This window comes from Brassica rapa, chromosome A02 (genome assembly GCF_000309985.2).
Source record: "Brassica rapa cultivar Chiifu-401-42 chromosome A02, CAAS_Brap_v3.01, whole genome shotgun sequence".
NCBI lineage: Eukaryota > Viridiplantae > Streptophyta > Magnoliopsida > Brassicales > Brassicaceae > Brassica > Brassica rapa.
Genome location: NC_024796.2, coordinates 6,844,927 through 6,869,755, shown reverse-complemented (window position 1 = coordinate 6,869,755; position 24,829 = coordinate 6,844,927). Strand labels below are relative to the sequence as shown.

Here is a 24,829-nt window from a genome sequence, read left to right as displayed (position 1 = left end):
CTTATCCTACAAAGGGATTTCGTGTAACCCAAAAGTTTAGAATATGATCGAAATACTCTTTAAGAAAAGCATGACGATTCAATCATTATCCAAGTATATAATTCACAATTTTACGGGTTACAACCCCAAATAACCAACATATCATTGGGTTAACAGAGTTCTACGTGTTGTTGAGCTGACAAATTTCTTGGTGTGAACGATGATGCTTCTTCATGGATTTCTTTGGTCAAGGGTGGGAACAAAGAGCTTTAGCATGTTCTATTGGCACAGCAATGGAACAAAAAAAATCCAGTTATGGTGATGATTAAACATTATTTGTCCCCACTATCGATTACTCTTTGGGATCAAATTGTGCCACCTGTCATATTTAAAAGTTTTCGTCTTTGACAAGTTTGAAAAATCGTTAAAACGCTGACTTATCATAAGTTTTTTTTCTGATAAAAGATATTCTATTAAAAGCAAGAATAACCAAACTGTTTATACTAATAGGAAGCAAGCCACCGCATACCAAATCGTAGCTGTTACTGCAACAAGAACTTGGGTCGAAGAAGACCACCTAAGTTACATCCGCTTGAGACTGCGCAAACCCAGACTGGAAATCGCATATGGACTAAGCCAAGTAAGGTTACCGTCATATTTGACACGAACTTCAAAACACCCGCGTTAGCCCCTCCCTCCAAACCAGCCGAATCTAAAGACCCGAATCATATCTCTGACTCTTACGGCAAGATTGAGATCCGATAACACACCGAAACTCCACATTTATTTGAGAGCGACAACAACATAAACATAAACACCATGAGATAGATAAACGGAAGAAGAAGTAGATATAAGCGAGATATGGTGGAGGCGGGATCACCTCTCCTTCCCGACCAAAGAAAACTGTGGAGAAGAGAGACAAGAAAGAACTTTCTCACAACACGTTAAACGGCTGCAGAAAATGCTCAGTTCAAACATACAAAAACCGAAACAACAGGTCCATATAACAAAAGCCCAGAAGACCACACGATTTAAATTTTTTTTCATCATTACAACATTGTTGGTATCATTGTTCATTATTCATGTTTAACACTAGTAAAAACACATTTTCAATAGGAGTTCATAAATGCCTTAATAAATGTGTAAATAGACTTTATGAATGCAACTTGTATGTATATTTAAGAACTTCTTCCTAAATATTTATGTCTTCTTCTCGAATTTCATTTATATGCATATTAAAAATACTATTTAATATATAACATATTTCAAAATTTTGCAAAAAGTTTTTAAATATGTATAATATTTTTATAAAATTTAGATATAAAATTCATGAAGGTCTTCTATAAAAGTAGAAAAATGTTATACGTATTTAAGAATATCTTATTAGATATGGATTTAATTCAAATTTAGTAGAGTGTTCATAAATATATATTCATTAAAGTTTTCCTAAATACATATTTATGAAAAAAATTCTAAATTTTGTGAAGATATTTATTAATATCTTCTTAAAGTTTTTTAAAATATTAAAAAATTTATCAGTATTTTCTCTAAATTTTAAGAAGATATTATACTTATTCAGAAATGACTTCATAAACTCGGATTTAAGAAGATGTCATTTAAATACATTCATGAAGATTTTTCTAAACTCAAATTCAGTAAAGATATCATAAATATTTAGAGTAGTTTTCATAAACTTTTTAAGGAAAATTGTTTGAAACAAAATGAAAAAAAAAATATAGGGAAATTTTCGAATATTTCAGCAACAAAATTTCTATTTAAAAATGTTTATTTAATTATATATATAATAAAAGTATAATTATCATTTTATTCTATAATAAAACATATTTTAATCATTTTTCCTTTTGTGTGCTATATTTTTAATAAGGACATTTTTAATGTTATCTATTGGTATTTTGACTATAAAAAAAAGATGTTACGTGGAAACATTAAACATCAGAGCATTTTGCAAGCAACATATATATATATATATATATATATAACTAATAATATAGAATATAGATAAAGTACATTTTCGAGGGAAAATATAGGAACTAAAATACATCGTGGAGAGACGACGAACGCAAAAAAAAAAACGGACATGGCGTCTTCATCTTCCTCATCGTCTTTCACGCTTCCCTCTCTGTTCTCCATAGCCGTTCTGATTCTAACTGTCTCAACCGCCGAATCACTGAAATCCCCGTTTCACCCTCTCGACCTCCTTCCACTCCTTCCCAAGCAAGTCTCGTGGCCGATTCTCAATTCCCTCTACGGCGCCGCCGATCTGCTCCCCACTTTCATCGGAACAGCGAGCCCAGGGAACGATGACGTCAAGTGGAAAGGCGCTTGTTTCTACGAGAACACGGCTTATTTGGAGTTTCATAACAAGTCCGGCAGCGAGTTTGGTGGAGGCACGCTTCACATTCAGGTGCGAATCAAAACTCAAATTCGAATCGTGATTGAGTGTCTATGGGTGTTAATTGTGTATGGGTTCTCTTCAATTTTGACTATTGGAAGTTTCTGATTTCAATTCAATTGCTAGGGCACGCTTCACATTCAGGTGCAAATAGAACTCAAATTCAAGTAGATTTCGTGCACTACGATCGTGATTGAGTGTTTATGGGAGTTGATTGTGTATGGGTACTCTTCAATTTTGACTATTGGAAGTTTCTGATTCGATTCAATTGCTAGGGCACACTGTTGATGAAGTTGTATTTAACCTTCTTCTCTTGTGGGTAGTCCTTAGAATACGCTTTTTAGTTTTGGGTTTAATCAATTTTAATGAAAGTTGAGTACTTGCTGAGTTTAGTAGGTAAAGACTCCATTTTTAAAGAATCTGTGAGCTTTGTTGTTTCTTGCTTTTGTAGTTGATGTGAAACTGTTTGTAGTGGATTATTCCTAAGTTTTTTTTTTGTTTTGTGTTTGTGTTTGTGAAGGCGGATAAAGCGCATAGTTGGACTTGCATGGATCTCTATGTCTTTGCAACTCCATACCGCGTGACGTGGACTTGGTACTTCATCTCACGAGCGCACACTGTGGAGTTCCCGGAGTGGGATGGACTAGCCGAGTACGAATATGTAAGATGGTTGTTGCTATGTCTTTTGGTTTCTCAGTTTAGGATGAGTTTGTTTTGATGCGTTTTTTTGGGGTGTGTATCAGGTTAAGAATAAGGGAGTTTCGATATTCCTTATGCACGCGGGGATGTTAGGAACGCTTCAAGCGTTATGGGATGTTTTTCCTCTCTTTACTAATACTGGTTGGGGGGAGAGCTCTAACCTCGCGTTTCTTGAGAAGCATATGGGAGCTAAGTTCGAAGCTCGTCCTGAACCGTGGGTCACAAACGTTACAACTGATCAAATCCAGTCTGGTGATATGTTAGCTATTTCGAAGATCCGTGGACGGTGGGGTGGTTTCGAGACTCTTGAGAAATGGGTGAGCGGGGCGTACGCTGGTCATTCCGCTGTCTGCTTGAGAGACTCCGAAGGGAAACTGTGGGTTGGTGAGTCTGGGAATGAAAACGAGAAGGGAGAAGATGTGATAGCGATCTTACCATGGGAGGAATGGTGGGAATTTGAACTAACAAAGGATGACGCGAATCCTCAGATCGCATTGCTACCTTTGCATCCCGATGTTCGTGCTAAGTTCAACGTCACTGCTGCGTGGGAGTATGCTCGGAGCATGGAGGGTAAACCATATGGTTATCATAACTTGATTTTTAGCTGGATCGATACTGTTACTGAGAACTACCCGCCTCCTCTCGATTCTCATCTTGTAGGTTTTTCTTTTCATTTCTCAGTTCACAACTTTGTCCTTGTGAACGAGTACTCTTTCTAATTAGGAGCTTTTTCTTTCTCTCTCTTTCAGGTTGCGTCTTTCATGACTGTTTGGAGCAAAATGCAACCTGATTATGCTGCTAATATGTGGAATGAAGCCTTGAACAAGCGACTCGGAACAAAGGTATCATCCATATATGCATTATAGCTGCTTCTATACTTTGACTTTGTTCCTTGTCATTCTTTCTATCATTCTCTAACATGTTCTAACTAACATTGCAGGGTCTTGATCTTTCTGATGTACTGGTGGAAGTAGAGAAGCGCGGGTCTTCTTTTGACAAATTACTGGCAATACCTGAACAAGACGATTGGGTATACAGCGATGGTAAATCGACCTCATGCATTGCTTTCATCCTCGAAATGTACAAAGAAGGTGGCCTATTCGGCTCATTGGCTGATTCTGTTCAAGTCACAGAGTTCACGGTAAAATAACCAATACAAAAGTCTCTGTTCTCCTCACCACCCGCAACTCGTGTTCTCTTAAAATCTGTTAATTTCAAATTTTGCAGATCAAAGATGCTTACATGCTCAACTTCTTCGAGACAAACGCAAGTAGACTTCCTAAATGGTGCAATGACAATGACAGTGTGAAGCTTCCGTACTGTCAGATACTTGGCAAGTACAGAATGCAACTTCCTGGTTACAACACTATGGAACCATACACCCATATGAATGAGCAATGTCCATCTCTGCCTCCAAAGTACAACAGACCAGATAACTGCTAGAAACCAATTGAAACTCTCAACTGTTTGTCTGTTTGTTAGGACACAAGTTTAATGTAATACCACGGTGAAAGCTCTTAACATCTGTTTGTAAATATATAACTCAGGTCTGTAGCATACTCTGATACTACAGGTTATGTAATTGTTTGAATTATTATGAGACACAAAAAGTAGGAATGAAAAGATTGATCTCTTGAACATATATCTCTTGGTTTAAAGATTGATCTTTTGAACATTTCTCTTGGTTTAGGCCGGTTTAGGTCGGTTTAGTTTGGTTTCAATCTCATCTTCCTCCTTACTACTGTAGTAGTAGCAAAGGTTGGAACTTTCGATTCATTAGGACAGATGATGATGGGCCATGTCGTGGCCCGGACTCACCTGATACTGTCTCGAAGTAACTTCGCCGATAGCATACGGTGTCAGGGCTTGAGGGTTTCAAAAATGGAGTCGCAGCAGTCAAAGCGACCCACTTGCCCTTCTTGCGCTAAACCCACGCAGCTCTGCCTCTGCAACCGTATCCGATCTCCGCCTCTGGATAACCAGGTGAGTGTTACTATCCTTCAGCACAGCCTCGAGAGAAAACACGCTCTTAACTCAACTCGAATCGCTAGGTTAGGGCTTAAGAACGTTACTGTCACCACCGTTTGCGATGTCCATGACGAGGCAGAGTTCTTGATAAGAGTTAAAGGAGCCTCCTTGGAGCTTGTTGATACCTCAATGTTAGGTAGTGACAATGTGGATAATGAAAGTTTGAAGCTTTATCAACAATTAGCTGACAAGAGAGGTTCTTGTGAAGACAATTTGATGAGAATCTCTATGAAGAAACGAGGTGTCATCAGCAATGTCTCCACGTCTTTGCTGGAAGATGCTAGTTTCGATGGAATATTGGCTTCTCCTGCAGCCATGGATGTGTTGGCAAAAGGGTTTGTGGTGACAAAGTTCTCGGAAGGGAAGGAAGAGTTTGAGCTGGAGGTTCCTCCTGGGTCAGCACTGTTGTTCCCTAGCGAAGGATCTGTGATGATCAACGATCTTAAAGAGAGAGATTTAAAGGTAAGGAATCTGATCGTTCTCGATGGGACGTGGTCCAAGGCGAGGAGAATGTACGTTGAGAACCCGTGGCTGAAGCTTTTGAGTAGCCATGTGAAGCTGGAAATCGAAGGAGCGAGTTTGTACAGAGAAGTAAGGAGGCAGCCGAGAGAGGGGTGTTTGTCGACGATAGAGAGTATTGTACACGCGATGAAGGAGATGGGGGAAGATACTGAAGGTTTGGATAGTATGTTGGATGTTTTTGAATCCATGGTTGGGGATCAAAGAAGATGTAAAGATGAGAACTTTGGAAAAATTCTCTGAAAGCCAATATGATTTTGTTAATTGTTTTCAGTTCCTTTGATTAACTTTTCTAATTTCTGGAATGTTTTTTCTTTAACATCCACAGACTCTTTTCTTTTAAAGCTTGTTCCCAGTGCATAAACTAGTTTCTTGATGTCTTCATGCTTAGTGGTCTCACCCAAGGAGAAACACCTTACAACTGAATTCATCTGCCTTCTTGCCGACCAAGTTTTTGATGTTTTGGATATCCACAAATTTATTGGAGTAAACATGGAAACAAATCTTGCTAGAAAGGTTTGACAGAAAATAAAAATACAAGAATTGGGGGTATGATTAGCAAAACAATAACTCTGGGGCCAAAATGCGCAAACTAGAAAATTACAGGTCTTATTCGGTAAAACTTTTGTTCGCTTCCAAATTAAAAAAAACAACATGACAAGAAGCGCTTACCAAAGAGTTCAGAGTGTCTTGTCCGAATGTTTTCAACTCGTAGAAGCTTAACTCTAGCGAAAGAGGCAAAAGATTCGTTTTTGTTCCTCTCTAATCTCCGAGCTCGATTCCTATCTACAGAATACTATGACCCACCATTCTCCCCTCTCTCTAAACCTCCAAAACCGAAGAAGAAGACGAAGAAAACCCAAAAGGATCAGTCGCCGGAGCCAATAGTTAACCCGACGGCGCCGGTGACGTCAGACCTCCCTTTCGATTTTAGATACTCCTATTCAGAAACCAACCCTGCAATCGAACCAATTGGGTTCCGTGAACCGAAACGGTTCTCTCCGTTCGGACCGGGTCGATTGGACCGGAACTGGACGGGGACTTGCGCTCCTGCTTCTCAGGAGAGTGATGATCAGAGTCAATGGGCGGAGGAGAGAGAGAAAGTTCTCGGCGAGGCGTTGACGGATGAGGAAGTGGCTGAGCTCGTTGAACGGTATCGTCACAGTGACTGTTCACGCCAGATCAATCTTGGTATTGCCCTCTTCACCTCTCGCTTAAAGCTTTAAACTTTGAATGTAGTTTCGTTATGTAACGACTTTGGTTTTTATAAAATCATTGCAAAGTAAGAGTCTTTACACTCTTCTTCTAACTAAAGCTTTAAGCTTTGAATGTAGTTTCTTTCTTTAAAGACTCTGCTTTTATAAGTCATTGCAAGTTAAGGTCTTGGGATCTTTCATGATCATATGTAGACTTGTCTGATTACTCCTCCATTCTTAAGGTCTCTCATGATCAAATTTGAGACTGATCCCACTCTGAACACTAGTGAAACACACTCTCAAGCTATTGTATTCTTCTAAAAGTTCGAGAAGCAATGAGTTAAGGTTCTTCTTCCTGTTGTTGTTATGATGTTAGGGAAAGGAGGAGTCACTCACAATATGATAGATGACATTCATAACCACTGGAAGAAGGCTGAGGCAGTGAGGATTAAATGCTTGGGAGTACCTACACTTGACATGGACAACATTTGTCACCACCTCGAGGTCTCTCTTAATAAAATTCTCAATAACAAAACTCTATTTGTTGTCTGCATGATCTTACTAGTAGTTTGTGTGTTTGACAGGAAAAATCAGGTGGAAAGATTGTATACAGGAACATAAACATCCTAGTTTTGTACCGGGGAAGGAACTATGATCCGAAGAATCGTCCCACCATACCACTCATGTTATGGAAGCCTTACCCACCAATATATCCAAAACTTGTAAAGAATGTTGCAGATGGCTTAACGTTTGAAGAGACCAAAGAGATGAGGAACCGTGGGCTTCACGCTCCTGCTCTTATGAAACTTAGTAAGTAGTACATGTTTTTACGCCAGAATCAGTCATTTATTAATTGACGTTATGTATTGATCTCAGCTAGGAACGGTGTGTATGTTAATGTTGTGGGAAGAGTAAGGGAGGAGTTTGGAACAGAAGAGGTTGCGAGACTAGATTGCACTCATGTTGGGATGAGTGATTGCAAACGAATCGGTGTGAAGCTAAAGGTATGGGTTTTGCTTGTGTTGTTTGTGAGATTCTTTTCTGTAAGACTGGTTTTGATGATGTGGTTAAAACTGCAGGATTTGGTTCCATGTGTTCCTATTTTGTTCAAAGATGAGCAGATCATACTCTGGAGAGGGAAGAAGAATTGAGATGAAGAGGATGCTACTCTGTGAAACTTTGATCCAGAAACTATAATAATAATGTGACATGGACAAATCCAACTGTGAAAATTTGATTCAGAAAAAGTGATCATGTGATCTGAATATATTTTTTCCTTGTAACAACAGTTTTGTGCCTTTTAACTTATATCAATTAGAAGAATGTGCACAGCACTGGAATTGTATCTCCCGAAATGTTTTTTTTTTTTGCATAAAATATCTCCTGAAGTGTTGCAAGAGTTGAACGCAGTTAATATCTACTTGCTAAAATGTTAATATATACTTGTTTCACCTTTCTTGGTGGTTTTGTGCAAATATAATAGAGTCAGCTTTACTACCCCTTCAGGTTTTATTAATACATTTCTTGCACTTCGAACGATCAGTATCTCTTTGAGAGTTTTCATATGGTCCATTGCGTGTGACATAAGCATCCACTCAATGTTGAATTATTAACGATACATATGATGCGACGTGTTAGGCAGTATGCATATACTGGTATATGTAAAATTCTCTCTGTTGCTAATTAATATTAAGATATTGTCTATGAGTAGGTAGCCACGTTTTTTTCGATTAAACTATATTTTGCTGCACCTCCTCAACCTCCTAAGGGCTCAGTAACATCAAGTGTTTTCGTCACGTTCTCCAATAAACACACTTTGGAGTTTAAAATGACTTGTATATATATATATGCTACTTAACCTAGAGTGTGAATCATTAAGCAGATTCATATCATATGGAATAAAGTGCAAAATATAATATTTGTGAAAGTCGAATGATCGTTCGATTGGTTATACACATTTAAATAAACTCATTGGCTCGCTCAGCAGAGATCATTTGGTAACTGGTAAGCTACTTTCAATTTCCTTTGCATGCTGCTTTTAAGTACAAGTTGTAGCATTTGTGTTCATGCGTTTTAAATTTGTTTGCTTGCTTCCCACGGAAACGTTGTAGGTTACCGCAGTGAACAAAAAACTTTCGTGTCTGAGTTCTAAGTAAGCTTCACAGTCGTCTTCTTCAGAACTTGTTGTGAGTGATGGCGGCTTCAGTGCAATTGTGCGGAGTTAGAACTTCAGGACTTGCTTTCAACTCAAAAAGCATTGAGTTCGGGTCAAAGGGGCTGAACCTCCTTGCTCCGGTGTTGACTAGAGACATAAACCACTCTTGTAGGAAGAACAGAACTCTAAGAGTTACGTGTGAAGCTAGAAGCGCGGAGTTGCTTGAGAGAAAAGACACCGAGACTTTCAAACTAAACAGAACTGAGAGAAAGTTGACATGTGTAATGAAATTCGGTGGCTCATCAGTTGCATCAGCAGAAAGAATGAAAGAAGTTGCCAATCTCATACTCAGCTTCCCTGATGAGAAGCCTGTTGTTGTGCTATCAGCAATGGGAAAGACCACCAATAACCTTTTAATGGTAAGAAAATAAATAAAAATCAATTAGTGTACATTTTTCCTTGTCTCTTTCTGTAATAAACTTGCTCTGTGGCTTTCATTAGGCTGGTGAGAAGGCTGTTTGCTGCGGCGTCACCAACATAAACACTATTGAAGAGCTGAGCTATATAAAGGAACTCCATATAAGGTTGAATAGAAGATACATACACTTTATTGGTTCTTTTGTTCTTATTTTTATAAATATTTGCTTTGCTCTCATGTGTAATCATAATTCTCTTACGTACCCAGGACTGCTCATGAGCTTGGAGTGGGAACAGCAGTTATTGCAAGTTAGTGTTATAAAGTTGTCTTTTCTGTTAAAAATTTTCTTAAACATATATATGTTTTAGTATCTGAATCTTTCTGTCGTTTAATCTGTCTGTAGAGCATCTAGAAGGACTAGAGCAGCTTCTCAACGGCATTGCAATGATGAAAGAGTTAACTCTACGCACAAGAGACTACTTGGTTTCATTTGGAGAGTGCATGTCCACTAGGCTATTTGCTGCGTACCTGAACAAGATTAGCCACAAAGCACGACAGGTTAGTCACCTAGATTTTGTTTCTTATCTTATGTCTCAAGATTGTTGTTGCATGACTGACTTTGATGAGTCTTTTATCTTTGGCAGTACGATGCATTTGAGATGGGGATTATAACCACAGATAACTTCACAAATGCTGATGTTCTTGAGGCAACATATCCAGCAGTTTCCAAAAGGTTACTTGGTGACTGGACCAAGGAACATGCAATCCCTGTCGTCACAGGCTTTCTTGGAAAGGTTTGAATCAAATTTTAGCATTTTATAAGTCCTTTTGTGCCTTTTGTGACATAAAGCACAAAAAAAATTTACTCTGTAGGGATGGAGATCTTGTGCTGTTACTACGTTGGGGAGAGGAGGTAGTGATTTGACTGCAACAACAATTGGGAAAGCTCTAGGTTTGAGGGAGGTTCAGGTATAGCTTGATGCATTGGTTTTACCAAGATTTGAGTTGTTTTTAGATGAGATTTTGTTAAACCAAGAATGAATTTAACTGTGGTGACAGGTTTGGAAAGATGTGGATGGAGTTTTGACTTGTGATCCAAACATATACCGCAGAGCTCAACCAGTTCCACACTTGACATTTGATGAGGCAGCTCAACTTGCTTACTTTGGTGCACAAGTGTTGCATCCACTTTCCATGCGGCCAGCTAGCGAAGGGAACATTCCTGTAAGGGTTAAGAACTCTTACAATCCCACTGCACCAGGAACTCTCATCACTAGATCAAGAGACATGAGCAAGGTTCGTTAAAAACAACAATTGCATGAGTATTTTGTTTATATCACAGCCATACATCATGATTCATGACCACCTCTTCCTTCTCCTTAGGCTGTACTGACCAGCATCGTTCTGAAACGTAATGTTACCATGTTGGACATCACTAGCAACCGTATGCTCGGTCAATATGGTTTCCTTTCCAAGGTAATAATGATGGCAATGTTTTCACTTTTCCTACCTTGCAGCTCACGTTTTAAATTTCTTCTCTTTCTTTCTTTCTTTCTTTCTTTCTTTCTTATCAGGTGCTCTCCACATTTGAAAAGATGGGCATATCTGTAGATGTTGTTGCAACCAGCGAAGTTAGCGTTTCCTTGACATTGGATCCTTCAAAGTTCTGCAGCAAAGAGTTAATTCAACAGGCAAGCTTTATATGGGTTATAGATGAGAGAAGTACTTTTTTGTTCTTGTAGCATGGAAAAAAAATTGAAAACAAGAGGACTCATCTTGTATTTTGTGTAATTATTGGTGATGTGACAGGAGATTAATCACATGGTAGAGGAACTGGAGAAGATTGCTTCGGTAAACCTGCTTCAGCACAGATCAATTATCTCACTCATTGGAAATTTTCAGAGATCATCATCTTTCATATTAGAGAAGGTTTGTTATCTCTCTCTCTTGTTATAGCTTTTGGTTTGTTTGATTTGGCACTAGTGACTAAATGAACAACAAACAGGGCTTCCGAGTTCTTAGAACCAATGGAATCAATGTCCAGATGATCTCTCAGGGTGCATCTAAGGTCAAAATCTCTTTCAACTTTATCTTCACTGCATGTTTCATTATAATAAAAAAATGTTTGATTATAATTCGATTAAAAGACAATAAAATAAGGTTGCTTTATGGGGGTGAAGTGCATGCACACTTGTCTGACGTTTCTTTAATGTATTTGTTTTGGTGGTGAAATCAGGTAAACATCTCGCTGATAGTGAATGATGATGAGGCAGAGCATTGTGTGAAGGCTCTCCATTCAGCCTTCTTCGAGACAGGAACCTCCAAAGCTGTTCCTCAGATAGGGCGTCTAGCTACTACACCTCTGCCTTGTCGTGAAAACCTCTTGGTGCAACCTGACCTGCGAGATCTACAAGTAGTTTGAAGAAGATATGAGAACTGGTATTAGGAAACAAAGCTCCCATAATCTTCATATGTAATATATAATGAAATTTCATGGGACTTGTGTAATTAAATGAATAAGCGTTTCCTATTTGAATATTTTTTTTGTTGCATTCTTGTATGTGGAATCGTTATGATCCTTGTACCAAAGGCAACAAATCTTGCAACAATCAAATGTGTTCCATCAAAGCAAACACTAGCTTTAAAAACTGCTAGAAAAAGAGATTGTAGTTGCCATGTTGGTGTTGTGTTGTGTTGTCTAGCAGTGAAAGACACAACCTAATAATGAGCACACTGACACACACATATAATATAATTCTATTCCTAATTTGTTAATTTGATGCATTAAAATTTGTTAATTTGCCATCAAACCATTCCACAACACCACAAACCGTTCCAAGGCTCATTGAATAGTCATTTGTTGCAGGGACGATGATATATGTGTTGACCATGCACAAAAATGTGTTTCCCAAGTTCAGGAGTAACATATCAAAATTTGAAGTCCGAGTTCTGTATATATTGAGCCACACAAAACTGGTATATATTGAATGTATTGGTTTGATGATGTACGAAGTCAGTTCTAAAGATGACTGATTTAATAGTGCTGCTCGTTTGGTTGCCGCAGCCTTTTGCAAAACGATCAATAACCAAACGAACAGACGCAGCCGCAGTCGCAACCGCAGTTTGTTGTTCATTTCAAAGACACAAAACATTGACGCAGCCGCAGCCGCAGAAATTAGATTTAGTTTTGTTTGTTTGGTTGTCGTAGACACAATTTTCATTTACTTCATATTTTAATTTTATGAATTTGTAAAATTTTATTTTAAATAAATAAATGTAGTTTAAATTTGTAAAATTGTATTTTAAATAAATAAAATGTAGATTTAAATTTGTAATATTTACATTCATCAAAATATTATATTTAATTAATAATAAATTTAACAACATTTTTTTATCATAAACAAAAGCTAAATAATATAATTATGGACAAAATCAGATAATTTACATATAATTATAGACAAAATCATTTGCTAGCAGCCACTCAATGTATCCTCATCAAAACTCGGGTTTAACTCACTCTTTACATGGTTTAAGCATTGTTATGAAAAATTTGAATTATTTTCCATTTCTAAGCTTAAAATACTACAAGTCGATATTCAATTTCTTATCTCTAATTATATAATTGATGTGAGCTAAATGTCCACGGCCACAGACCACCGAACGGTTAACAATTTTCACGGCGTTTAAAACAAATATTTCATACATAAAACAGGAAACAGTACAATCTACTTATGAAGATATAGAAGCTGGAGGATATAGTTTAGACTCAGTCTAATATATTTTGAGGTGGAATGTAGTAAGGAGCATCCGTTTTTCCATTTGTAGCGACTAAGGGGAAACCATCCACCAGACTAACCATTGCGGTTTCGTCGAAATCCAAGATGTAAACGTAGTTAGGAAGCAAACCAGGAAAGGAAGTAGAAGGGACACAGAAAGGTTCAGACATTGAGAGGAACATGGTGAGATCTCCCATGTCTTGAGTGTAGACCGCGTTTCCTTCGTCGTCTAGCTTGAACACCATTAAAAATTGTGTTTTCATTTGGGCAACACCTTCGACGATCTTGGCCGTCTTCCTATACTGCTTAACCAAGAAAGTCTCACCGGTGGGTGTTGACTCCACCAAGTGTTGGCTCATGCAGCATGAATCCATAAGGGGAGTGGGTAGCTTAGGAGGAAGGTTTTCAAATCCAACGCACTGCAACTTGAGCTTATCGTTAGGTTCGAAGAGATCCAATGAGCCGATGAGGTGGCCTCCAGATCCGGGAATACGAAACATGTTGTCCTTTTTGGAAAACATGACACGTGAGGAGTAGAAGCAAGGGTTCTCGATCTTGATGTTGGTCCACTCTGGTTTACTACTCTTACCGGCTGGTTTGCAAAAGCTGAGTTGAGGTCCCAAGAACTTGACAGCCACGACACAGTCCTCATCGTCATCTGGAGAAGATGATGACATTGACACGTTGGTGATGATTTTGGTTTGACAATGTGGCAGAGTCACAAGAGGAGGCAGAGGGATGCGTTTAGGATCTGTATACGATGCATACGGGTTTAGATCATCTTGGAGACACAGGGTTCCATCTTCCTTCAAACTAGCTACCCACCCATGTATTAGACACAAGCCCACAATGAAACGTTGAAGCTAACTTGATAAGCTTGAGCGGAAGTTCTAGAAGAGGAAATAATACTCATGGACCGACTGAAGCTCTGATACCATGATAACATTTGTAGAACAAGATAGATTTGTGTCCAAAGGACTTTATTGAAACATAAACTAGAGATAGCTCAATGAGCTTTATTGAAATATAAAGAGTAAGAAAACGAAAGACTTTAGATTGTCACCAAGAACTAAGAAGATGGATTGATATCATAAAAGATGTTTCAATGTGGCTACAACTATGGCAGCCAAGGTTCCTTACACAAGAGTTCATAACAACATATATAAGATTCTAGATTGCTGGAAACCCTAACATAAATGGGTCTCGGGCTTGACTTGGGCTTGTACTCTAATACCATGAGATGCCCCGATCGTTACCATAGTATCATCAGGATCATTGTGCACCAAATCCACAGGCACCTTCTTTTTCAGACGAACTAAGCAACTCATATCGGCGACGTTGGCATTGGCAATGATGAGTGTTCCAAGGCCACTACGATAGAAAAACTCTAGTGGTAGACAAGGTTTAGCGCCGATGATGGAACAAGGAGGGGTTTGCCGCAAGGAAGTAGTTGAGAAGCCGTTAGAGATAAGAAGAGAAACAGAGATGATCTTCTCACCAACGCAGGTTTCACAAGGCGGCGGAGAAAGAGAGCCATGAATCTTGTTTAGCAAAAAGCCTAATAGAGATTTTCTCAAAAATAATTATTATAAAAAAGCCGAAAGAGACCAGAGAGAATTGATGATGTTTCGAACTACTCCACCTAAAAATTCAGCAATAGCCTTGCTCACCAAGTTTTTGGTCCATTTATTTTATTATTACCTCTTTCCTTCGTGATATTAATGATTTACCCTCATTGACTCTTGAATATTTGATAAATTTGTTTTGGATACTCTTACTGGAAAGCATGAGATTTTTTTCTTTCTTTCTTCCTCTGTTTTTTTGCCTTGAAAACTGGAAATTCTTCCTTGTTTATATGGTCAGTGATGTTAATGTAAATTTTCTTCATTTTTCTAATCGATCACAGCTGTCAAGCAATATCAATTCGGACATCTTTTATTTTAACAAACTAGGTATTTTGTTCGCGATGCTAACTTAAACATTTTCATAATTTTTGAAAAGTTCTTTATACACTATATTTACTATACTAAAATAAATTTTAAAATAACTTAATATTATATTTTTAATTATATAATTAAAAATATTATTTCATTAATATTTAATTATATAATATGTGTTTTAACTTTTTACCAAAAATACTTTTTCAGATAACAATACAATATATATATATATAAAATTTCTTTTTTTGTAATTTTATTTTTAGATTTTGAATAATTCAATATTCTATTTTTAATTATATAATTCAGAATTTTATTTGATTAATATTTAATTAGATAATTCATGTTTTTAACTTTTTACTAAAAGACTTTTTCAGATAATAATACAATATTTACATAAATTATCTCTTTTTAAAATTTTTTTTTTTTTCAGATAACAATACAATATTTACAGAAATTATCTCTTTTTAAAGTTATATTTTCAGATTTTGGATAATTCTTACTATTATTAATTTTAATCAATTATCTAATCAAATAAATTAAAATTTCATTTTTATTTTTTAATTTAGTTATATATTTTATTCATTAAAAGTATAAACGATATTAATCACTCTAACTTTTAACGTGAGAACTCGATTCCAAAAATTTACTTCGCAAATAATAGTATAGATTCAATATTCTATTTTTAATTATATAATTAAGAATTTTTTGATTAATATTTAGTTATATAATTCATGTTTTTAACTTTTTACTAAAAAACTTTTTCAGATAATAATACAATATTTACCTAAATTATCTCTTTTTAAAATTATATTTTTTTTCAGATAACAATACAATATTTACAGAAATTATCTCTTTTTAAAATTATATTTTCAGATTTTGGATAATTCTTACTATTATTAATTTTAATCAATTATCTAATCAAATAAATTAAAATTTTATTTTTATTTTTTAATTTAGTTTTACATTTTATTCATTAATGGTATAAACGATATTAATTACTTTAACTTTTAACGTGAGAGCTCGATTCTAAAAATTTACTTCGCAAATAATAGTATAGATATTCAAAACTATACATTTTGGTGTCTTCGTTACTAAATTTAAAAAGATGTCCATTTTCCAAAGTAGAAATGAGAAAATATATTATACTATTTGTTTTTTTTTTTTAATGTTTCTTATAACCCCGACTAAGGTCATCTCCTCCAACCCAACTCCATAACTACATATGGCAATTATGGATCTAGACCGCAGGCCTTGCCCGTAAAGAACTATCGCGGGATGGTATTCGGATGAGGTTTTCTAAGTCCGCAAATTTGCAGACCTCGCGGGATGGATTTTTGCGGGACTGGGTCTTTTGCAGGATGGGCCGTTACGGGTCATGCAGAACTACATGGATCCGCATTTTTTTTTTCATTTCATATAACACTTGAGCCAAATTATTACAAAGACAATAACTCAATCAGATTCAAACTTAACAAAAGCTTATACTGATAACAAAAGAAGGCTTTTAATTCAAAAACGCAAGCACAAACGGAGATTTGTGGCATTGATTTTGGTAAGGCTTTAGTGAAACTCAATAAGCTCTCTTTAATTCTCTTACACAAATTTTCTACTTGAACATTCATGAAAGAAGATGTAGCAGGCGGTTTGATAAGGAGGCGTCCCGCATGACGGCCCCGCGAAGGCTTATATATTCTGCAGTACGGGTTTGGGCCGATATTTTGAAGACAGCAGTCCGCGCGGGACAGACCTGCTGTGACCCGCACAACGACTAACTCGCCGCGGTACGGAACGGGATGGGTAAACCTGTTTGACATCTCTATCCATAACACTATATTTTAGTGTGATTTTGACACAAAAGCCTTCTCCAACCCAACACTAAAAATCATACCATTTTAGTGCAACACTATAATTTCACACCAAATTTGGTGTGATACTATTCACTACACTAAAATATTATTCTCCCCACTAAAATACTATTGACTTAATTTATTAATAAAATAGATAATTAAATAAATTACAAATAAAAACATAAATACATATAATATTATAAAATAGTTTTTAGTGTAATATTTGATTTTATGGTTGGAGAAAAACTTTTTTTTAATGCTGAAATTATACTAAAATAGTATAGTTTTGACACTAAAATAGTGTTATGAGTTGGAGATGCTCTAAATAACTATGTGTTATTAAAAGGGGCCCTATTAAAAGAGAGGAAGAAACAGGCTCCCAATCATATTCTTTCCGCTACTTTGCTAGATTTGAAATTTCTAAAATCAATTCTAGCTCGAGAAGTGATCGTGAAGGGGGTCGCATCTTCTTTCTTGAAGGTTTTAGGGATGGATGTATGAGAGATTTGGGACTGCAAAATTTCGCGCGGCTGGATCTTGATGAGCTTTTCTACCCATACTATAGGAGTTTGTTTAGAACGACCATCTTGACTTCGACAAGAAGAAACTGGTAGAGGGTCTAAGACAGGCTGCTAGATGCAGGTCTATAAAAGTCAGGCTGTTCATTGTTTGAGAGGAGTCCACGCTCCGGAGTTCGTGAATGGTATGCGAAAAAGGGATTTGAGTTGTTGAAATATATAAGAAGTTAAGGTACTCATGCACTCCATTTGGAGTGCATGAAAGATGAGCAAAAAATAACATAACATTCCAATCCCAATAACTTGAAAACTGAATAACCCTAACTGACACGAACCTTAAACCCAAATGCTTATCACTATAAGAAATTAAAATAAATTACTCTCGGTTAAGTATGTCAAAACTCAAATTAAAATTCAGACCAAAAAATTAGTAATGTTAAATCGAAAAATTTAACCAAAATGTTATTCTGTGCTTTAAAAGCGTAGATCAAAATTTAGTTTTAGATTAAATTGATAAGGTAGCAGCTAGATAAGAAAAGGAAAATTTGTATTTTTGTGCTAAAAAGGAAAAACTTATATATAGTAAAAAAAAAATCATTACCTCGCAGTAAATATAAACTTCCTATTCCGTGTGAGTTATCTTTACGATATGCATATAATATATATATCGCGTCATGTAACAAAAATACTAGAGAGAACAAATATTTAAAGATCACACGTTCAAGAGAGATATTTAGGGCTTCTTCTTTTGGTTCATACCCACCACGATGAGCAGCTTCAATCACGAACATGTCTCGACTTCAACGACCATTAATGACCGAGTCATCAATGGTTGTATCCTCCAAAAAAAGACAACAAAAGAATTCATCCATCTCAAAACTTTCCAGGTCGCATCAAATTCGCTTTCCTTCACTGAAACTTACCAGAAAAATCTAGAGATTCGCCACGGTGATCTCGAAGGACACAAATTCAAGATTGCTCTTCAACGCCCCGACCCTGTACGTGAACTTGAATGCGACTTCAACCCGAGAGTACAGTTTATTGATCCATATGATTTTTTTTTGCTAAGAATATGAATTTCATTACTAGAATGGGCAGGTTGTGTAATACAAAGGTTAAAGCTTACAGGAGAGCACCATGGCAAAAAGAGAAAAAACATGGTGTAAACCCGAACTAGATTAGCAAAATGCAACAGATGATAAAATAGAGGTCTAGGCGAAGGCAAGCCAGCGCCTAAGGAGCCCACCGAAAGCCTTCATCTTTCGTCGAGCAAGAATGGAATCTTTGATCAGCCTGTCAAGTTGCTTGAACAGAGCCGCTGGTGATGATGACATGTTGTTGTGGAGACGGCTATTGCGCTCATACCAGAGGATGTAGATTGTTGCTTGGGCCGCAAGACGACGCAAGGTAGATGAGTGGGTGGGGTGTTGAGAACCCAGCCAGGAAGTGAAAGCTGTCCAAGTGTGGAAGGTGAAGGTTCTGTATCCTAGTCGCCTTGTGATCAGAGACCATAGATGCCTACTAACTTCACATCTTAAGAACAGGTGGTCCCTGCTCTCCTGCGCATTTCCACACAGGCAGCATGATTGATCAACAGAAAGCCCCCAGGAGGCTAGACGAGACCTGGTTGGCAACCTGTCGAGATGAGTAACCCAGAAGTGAAAAGCATGACGAGGGACTGCACCCTTAAACCATACATTCGCAGTCCATTCCTGTACAGGTCCTCGAGGCCGTAAAGAATCCCAAGTGTGCTTTGCGGAGAATTTTTCCAGTTCCATTTCATTCACACACCAGAAATATTCATCGTCAGGATCAGAAGGAAGAGGTACCCTTACCGAGGAGAGGTGGATTTGGAGCTCCAAAGCTCTATCTGATCGAGCATGCCTCATATTCCAGCCCTCATGTGTGATTACCGAAGCAATCTTTACGTCAGAGGGAATTCCCAGCTCTCTTGGACCCTGCTGTCCAATGTAATTTATCAAAGGTCCAAAGGGGGTCCATGAGTCATACCAAAAGCTAGCTCGATTGCCATTGCCAAGTTTGCACTTTAAAAGCGCTGAAGCAGTATGCCTGAGAGATAGAATTGTTTTCCATGTCGCAGAGAAGTGGTCAGCAGACTCAATTTCCCAAAATTCATTATTTTGGAATTTATTTTCTTTAGTCCAGGAAGCCCAAAGAGAATCTGTGTTGCAGAATAATACCCATATAAGTCGGAGACAAAGAGTACGGTTCCAGATAGAGAAGTTCCTTAACCCAAGGCCTCCTTCTTCTTTAGGAAGGCAACATACATTCCAAGCAACTTTAGCTGAGCTTCTCTTTGTTATATCCCCTGACCAGAGGAAACGAGAGCATAGGGTCTGGATTTGAGCGATGCACCCTTTAGGCAAGATGAACGCAGTAAACCAAAAGTTCAGCAGACCATAGATCACTGATTTCAGCATCTGTAACCGACCTGCGTAAGACAGAGCTCTCGAAGTCCACGAGGTAAAATATGAGCGGAGCCTGTCTAGGAGAGGTCTGTAATCCACTATTCTGAGCTTTCTATGCATTAGGGGAAGGCCCAAGTAACGGATCGGGAGAGAACCAAGATTGAAACCGAGACTAGCCAAGTCATTAGTTTCATCAGCGTTCAAACCCCCCGTAAATAGATCAGTTTTGGAGCGATTCATAGAGAGGCCAGACCACTTGGTGAATTCATGAAGAGTTTTGGCAATATTATCTAGGGAATCCTTTGTACCGTCGAAGAAGACCATGATATCATCCGCGAAAGCTAGGTGAGTAACCTGTGGGTGCTCTGCCTTGGGGTGGAATCCTATCAGGCCTGCTGAGTAATTCTCGTTCAACATACGGCAGAAAACCTCCATCACTAGCACAAAGAGGTAAGGAGAAAGTGGGTCTCCTTGCCTCAAGCCTCTGGTTCCTTTGAAGTAACCGCAAAGCTCACCATTTATAGAGATCGAGAAGGAGGTTGTAGTTAAGCACTGCTCAATGAGGTTAATGAAACTCCTCGGAAAGTTGAGAGCCTTAAGAGTGTTGAGAACAAAATCCCAATTTACCGTGTCGAAGGCCTTTTGGAGATCAACCTTCAGCATTGCCCTTTTCGAAATATTTTTCCAGTTATAGCCAGCAACTAATTCAGTGGCCAGCAAGACATTTTCAGCAAGAGATCTCCCAGGTATGAAGGCCGATTGAGAGTTTGATATGATAGAAGGCAATATCTGCTTAAGGCGGTTCGCAAGCAGTTTAGATATTACCTTGTATAATGTGTTGCAGCAAGAGATAGGCCTGAATTCAGATATCCTTGAAGCATTCGGCTTTTTACGGATCAAGGTTAAGGCCGTGGAGTTCCATTGTTTTAAGATTTTTCCAGAAACAAAAAACTCTTGCACAGCAGCGATCAAGTCAGCCCCAACAGCTTGCCAGTTTGCCGTAAAAAACTCCACAGGGTAGCCATCCGGGCCTGGAGATTTATTTCTAGGCAGCGAGAAGAAGGCTTCTCTGATATCAGTCGCTGAAAACGGAGCCAGAAGGGTTTCTGAAGCTTCAGGAGAGCATCTGAACGGGACCAGATCAGCAATTAAGTCAGGAGACGAGGTAGTGTGCTGGACTTGTCCTCCTAAGAGAGTTTGGTAGAAGTCCAAGATGTGATCCTTAATACCTTGCAGATCATCAATGACCATATCATTTAAATCCAGCAGCATGTGGATGAAGTTTTGAGCAGTACGAGATTTGATAGCCCGGTGGAAGAAAGCCGAGTTACAATCTCCCTCTGCCAACCATAGGATACGGGCTCTCTGCCTAAGAAAGGATTCTTCAGCTTTTGCAAGCATTATCCATTTTTGATGCGCTGCTCTTTCTATTGCGGCCAAAGCTGGGGATGGAGAAGCGAGAAGCGCGTGCTGGCAAGATTGTAGTTCTGTAAAAGATTCAGCCACCCGCTTTTCAAGCTCAGAGAAATTTTCCTTGCTAAAGGCTCTTATAATACTTTTGAGTTCCTTTAGCTTCTTCGATACTAAGAGCATTTTGGAGCCAGCAAACGGAAGAGAAGTCCAACACTGCTTGATCACTTCAGCAAAATCAGGATGGCTGTTGAGCATGGAGAAAAACTTGAAAGGTTTCTTCTGTTTCGGTCTGAAAGAGTCCAAGTAGATGCAGCACGGGCTATGATCAGATATGCCAGGATCACCAAAAACACCCACTGAATCCTGGTGAAGGAGGAGCCAGTTGTCATTAACAAGAATACGATCTAGCTTTTTAGCCACCTTATTATTAGACCAAGTAAAAGTGTTGCCAAAGTAAGGCAGATCAGAGAGAAGGCAAGAGTCGACGCAGTCCTTAAACTCTCGCATACCCGAGGAAGAAGAGTAGTTATTACACGTAGAATGCTCTTCTGGCGACAAGATTTCATTAAAATCACCAAGACATGCCCAAGGGTGAGAGGAGATTGACGAAGCTACAAGGATTAACTCAGACCATAGGTCCTTTCTCTCTTCCCTGAAGTTAGAGCCGTAGACAATCGAGATAACCAACTCGGTAGGCTGAAAAGGCAGTTTGACCGAACAAGTAATAACCTGAAGGGACTTAGAGATTACTGTGACTTTAACCGAAGGGTGCCACACAACCCAAATCTTTCCTAAATCCGAGAACTCATCGTTATTTACATATGACCATCCCGGAAATGAGCGAGCAACGAGGGAAGAAGCTCTTTCAGGACAGACGTGCGTCTCAACGAGACCACCAAAAACCGGCTTATTTTCTTTTAACCATTTCCGAAAACCACTCCGCTTTACAGGATCATTGAAACCTCTTATGTTCCAACAAAAAATATCCATAAAAGATGAAAATTTAGAGGGATAAGGGGCCTCTACCCCGAGCTCGTGCAAGAGCCTGACGGCGCATGCGTTTGGTCATAACTTGTATGAACTGATCATTTTCATCATCTGGGTTATCATCTCCTTCAGATAGTGTTTCTGGAGAAGAGAGACATTGCTGGCTCGAGTATGATTCATCGTCAGAAGGAGCCGCATATGATGAGGTAAAATGAGGACTTAGGTCGACTACGAGTCCTCCTCTAGAAACATCATAGTCGAAGGCAATAATCGAGCTAGATGGATTAGCCTTAGATGTTTTTGGAGTAGAGATCTGAGGCAGCAATGACCGGTAAGGAACAGAGCCTTTGGTGATTTGGTCGCTTTTCCTGGCTGGTGAAGCTGAAACCTCAGAAAAAGTCTGCTTCTGATTGTTCTGAGCGGCCTTATTAATTTGTGGCGATTTTGGCTGAACGGAAGCCAAGAGCAAAGTATCTTGTGAGACAGGTACTTGATTGGTCACTGCTAGGTCCTTAGGAGGATCATTAGGAACCGCTTTCTCAGGCACTTTTGAGGTGGATCCTGTATCCTTGCGCCTGTATATTTGCATCGACGAAGTTATTGGGAGCTGACTTTTCACTGGTGCCTTCCCTTCTCTCTGTTTAGGTCTGTTGCGAGGACAGAGATCGGAGGTGTGCCTGGCAGAGTTACAGATTGTGCAAGTTCTTGGGGCGGCTTTGCAGCGAGAGATAGTGTGGCCAACCTTTTTGCAGAAGGAGCATAAAGATGGGAGCCACGGCGAGGATACTGTGATCCTATGGATTTCTCCTGATTCAAACTGAGCATTAACCCCTTCCGGAAGCGGTTTCCGGGGATCTATGACAGTATACACTCGAGCAACTTCAAGGTTAGTGAGGTTTGCAGTGGTTGGGTGAAGCTCAATAGGATGCCCCACCAGCCCAGCTATTTCCTTTAAGGCGTCTCGATTGAAGAATTGCAAAGGAACCCCAGTGAAGTCCAGCCAGACTGGGACCATTGACAGCTCTGGTTTCTCCTGAAGAGGGCCCGGAGACCACTTTGCGACGAACATCGTCTGACCATCAACTTGCCATAGGCTTTGGCTGAGGATCTTCCTTCTGGCATTTGGGCAGGGGACACGAAAAAGGAAAGCGTGCCCATCCATTTTTGAAACAGAAATGTCGCGTTTTTGTCTACTCCAGATTCCGTTGACGATAGCATGAACAGCTCCTTTAGCGGGGGGTTCCTCATAGAATTGACCAAGTATAAACGAATCCCACGCTTTCTTATTCCGCTCTATAACTGAGTTAGGGATCTTGACGCAGGCTTCTCCTGATTCAAGGGTAAAAGGTGTTTGCTCAGGCTCCATTTTAGTAGAGGATTTGCTAACGAACCTTCTCCATTTGCTCGCCGGATCCAGCTCTGCTGAGGGACTCGTTGAGGGAAGCGCCTTTCCTGTCTGACCTTCAAGGCTTGACGGAGGAAGACGGATTGTTTGTTCAGGTACAGAGGCTGAAGGAGATTCTGCGACTGTAGCTGAGGCTAGGTTACCGGAGATTTCTGGGAATGAGACTGCAATGGCTACTGAGGCAGGCATCGGAGGCTCAATTGGTTTGCTCGGACCAGCAGAGGCAGAAGGGAGAACCAGATCTGCTTGCGTCAGAGGGGTTTCACTGTTCACGTCAGAGGGGTTTCACTGTTCACTGATCCATATGATCAGGTCATGATAGTTTTGTCGGAGATGCATCTCCCGCCTTATACTCAAGAACGTCTCGTCCGTTACATCTCAACAGAATTGGTAAATATTAGCAGCCGCCACAGTCTAGTAGGAGGAGGAGGCTACAAGGTCGAGGTCAACGTTAAAGTCAACGTGGATTGTTGCATGAGGATTGGATGTTGCAACAAGGGAAAGAAGGACAGTTCTTGTCAGGTCTGGGCAAGTCAAGTGAAGAGACAAGTGGCGGAAACGGATTGTCCGGTATGCTTAACGAAATTGTCTAGTGCGGAGAGTCGCATGGAGTTACAATGTTCCCACGTTTTCCATAGAGACTGTGTGATTAAGTGGCTGAAGAAGAACCCTTCGTGTCCCATCTGCCGTACCAACATTCTTGGTAAAACTGTTTCTATCTATTAGCCGTATGGTTTGTAAACACAAAATTCCTCATGTACTTTTTTTTATTTCAATTGTGTTTCTAGTCTATTACACCAAGATTCATTAGAAACGAATATTGATAAAAATATGAAGAATCATTCCTGACAAACAAACTTGCATATGTATTATATATACAAATAATCACGATCGCAATTTATTTGAATGATAAATTCAAAGTGATACAAAACTAAATCTGGTGTCTTATTTGAATGCACCACGTTACTTGTACCAAAGGGTCAGACGTTTGATTGTGCCAAATTAAATTAAAAGGATTTATAACCCCTGGACTAGGGAGTGGTGGAGAGTGCGCAGAATAAATGACGTATCAATAATCACAAAAGTATGGGTGGCTATACAAATACT

The 24,829-nt window shown here is 38.8% G+C and overlaps 5 protein-coding genes and 1 pseudogene across 5 annotated transcripts; 5 read left to right on the top strand and 1 right to left on the bottom strand.

The window, feature by feature from the left end:
* Positions 1 to 1,996: 1,996 nt before the first annotated feature.
* Positions 1,997 to 4,733, top strand: LOC103851917. Its single transcript, XM_009128798.3, has 6 exons — positions 1,997 to 2,404; positions 2,913 to 3,053; positions 3,136 to 3,747; positions 3,841 to 3,933; positions 4,032 to 4,232; positions 4,319 to 4,733. Exons 1-6 carry the CDS (start codon positions 2,078 to 2,080, stop codon positions 4,532 to 4,534), a joined length of 1,590 nt encoding a protein of 529 aa, XP_009127046.1. The 5' UTR covers positions 1,997 to 2,077; the 3' UTR covers positions 4,535 to 4,733.
* A 107-nt stretch (positions 4,734 to 4,840) lies between these two features.
* On the top strand, positions 4,841 to 6,002 carry LOC103851916. The gene has a single exon (XM_009128796.3). It carries the CDS (start codon positions 4,877 to 4,879, stop codon positions 5,879 to 5,881), a length of 1,005 nt encoding a protein of 334 aa, XP_009127044.1. The 5' UTR covers positions 4,841 to 4,876; the 3' UTR covers positions 5,882 to 6,002.
* Positions 6,003 to 6,082: 80 nt separating this feature from the next.
* LOC103851915 (CRS2-associated factor 2, mitochondrial) lies at positions 6,083 to 8,179 on the top strand. The gene is made up of 5 exons (XM_009128795.3): positions 6,083 to 6,829; positions 7,211 to 7,338; positions 7,419 to 7,644; positions 7,711 to 7,838; positions 7,914 to 8,179. Exons 1-5 carry the CDS (start codon positions 6,337 to 6,339, stop codon positions 7,983 to 7,985), a joined length of 1,047 nt encoding a protein of 348 aa, XP_009127043.1. The 5' UTR covers positions 6,083 to 6,336; the 3' UTR covers positions 7,986 to 8,179.
* Positions 8,180 to 8,601: 422 nt separating this feature from the next.
* Positions 8,602 to 12,021, top strand: LOC103851914 (aspartokinase 3, chloroplastic). Its single transcript, XM_009128794.3, has 13 exons — positions 8,602 to 8,838; positions 8,946 to 9,408; positions 9,491 to 9,573; positions 9,675 to 9,715; positions 9,811 to 9,965; positions 10,052 to 10,201; positions 10,281 to 10,376; positions 10,467 to 10,703; positions 10,791 to 10,883; positions 10,982 to 11,098; positions 11,217 to 11,336; positions 11,413 to 11,475; positions 11,644 to 12,021. Exons 2-13 carry the CDS (start codon positions 9,028 to 9,030, stop codon positions 11,827 to 11,829), a joined length of 1,722 nt encoding a protein of 573 aa, XP_009127042.1. The 5' UTR covers positions 8,602 to 8,838; positions 8,946 to 9,027; the 3' UTR covers positions 11,830 to 12,021.
* A 981-nt stretch (positions 12,022 to 13,002) lies between these two features.
* Positions 13,003 to 15,324, bottom strand: LOC103851912 (annotated as a pseudogene).
* Positions 15,325 to 24,055: 8,731 nt separating this feature from the next.
* Positions 24,056 to 24,448, top strand: LOC103851933 (E3 ubiquitin-protein ligase RZF1). Its single transcript, XM_009128813.1, has one exon. The coding sequence runs from the start codon at positions 24,056 to 24,058 to the stop codon at positions 24,446 to 24,448; it is 393 nt and encodes a 130-aa protein (XP_009127061.1).
* Positions 24,449 to 24,829: the final 381 nt, after the last annotated feature.

Coding starts and splice junctions, on each gene's coding strand:
- LOC103851916 (XM_009128796.3), top strand. CDS start 4,877: ATGATGATGGGCCATGTCGTGGCCCGGACTCACCTGATACTGTCTCGA.
- LOC103851933 (XM_009128813.1), top strand. CDS start 24,056: ATGCATCTCCCGCCTTATACTCAAGAACGTCTCGTCCGTTACATCTCA.
- LOC103851914 (XM_009128794.3), top strand. CDS start 9,028: ATGGCGGCTTCAGTGCAATTGTGCGGAGTTAGAACTTCAGGACTTGCT. Junction 9,966..10,051: donor TTAGCCACAAAGCACGACAG/GTTAGTCACCTA, acceptor TATCTTTGGCAG/TACGATGCATTTGAGATGGG. Junction 10,377..10,466: donor TAGGTTTGAGGGAGGTTCAG/GTATAGCTTGAT, acceptor CTGTGGTGACAG/GTTTGGAAAGATGTGGATGG.
- LOC103851917 (XM_009128798.3), top strand. CDS start 2,078: ATGGCGTCTTCATCTTCCTCATCGTCTTTCACGCTTCCCTCTCTGTTC. Junction 3,748..3,840: donor CTCCTCTCGATTCTCATCTT/GTAGGTTTTTCT, acceptor TCTCTCTTTCAG/GTTGCGTCTTTCATGACTGT. Junction 3,934..4,031: donor ACAAGCGACTCGGAACAAAG/GTATCATCCATA, acceptor CTAACATTGCAG/GGTCTTGATCTTTCTGATGT.
- LOC103851915 (XM_009128795.3), top strand. CDS start 6,337: ATGTTTTCAACTCGTAGAAGCTTAACTCTAGCGAAAGAGGCAAAAGAT. Junction 7,339..7,418: donor ACATTTGTCACCACCTCGAG/GTCTCTCTTAAT, acceptor TGTGTTTGACAG/GAAAAATCAGGTGGAAAGAT. Junction 7,645..7,710: donor TCCTGCTCTTATGAAACTTA/GTAAGTAGTACA, acceptor TATTGATCTCAG/CTAGGAACGGTGTGTATGTT.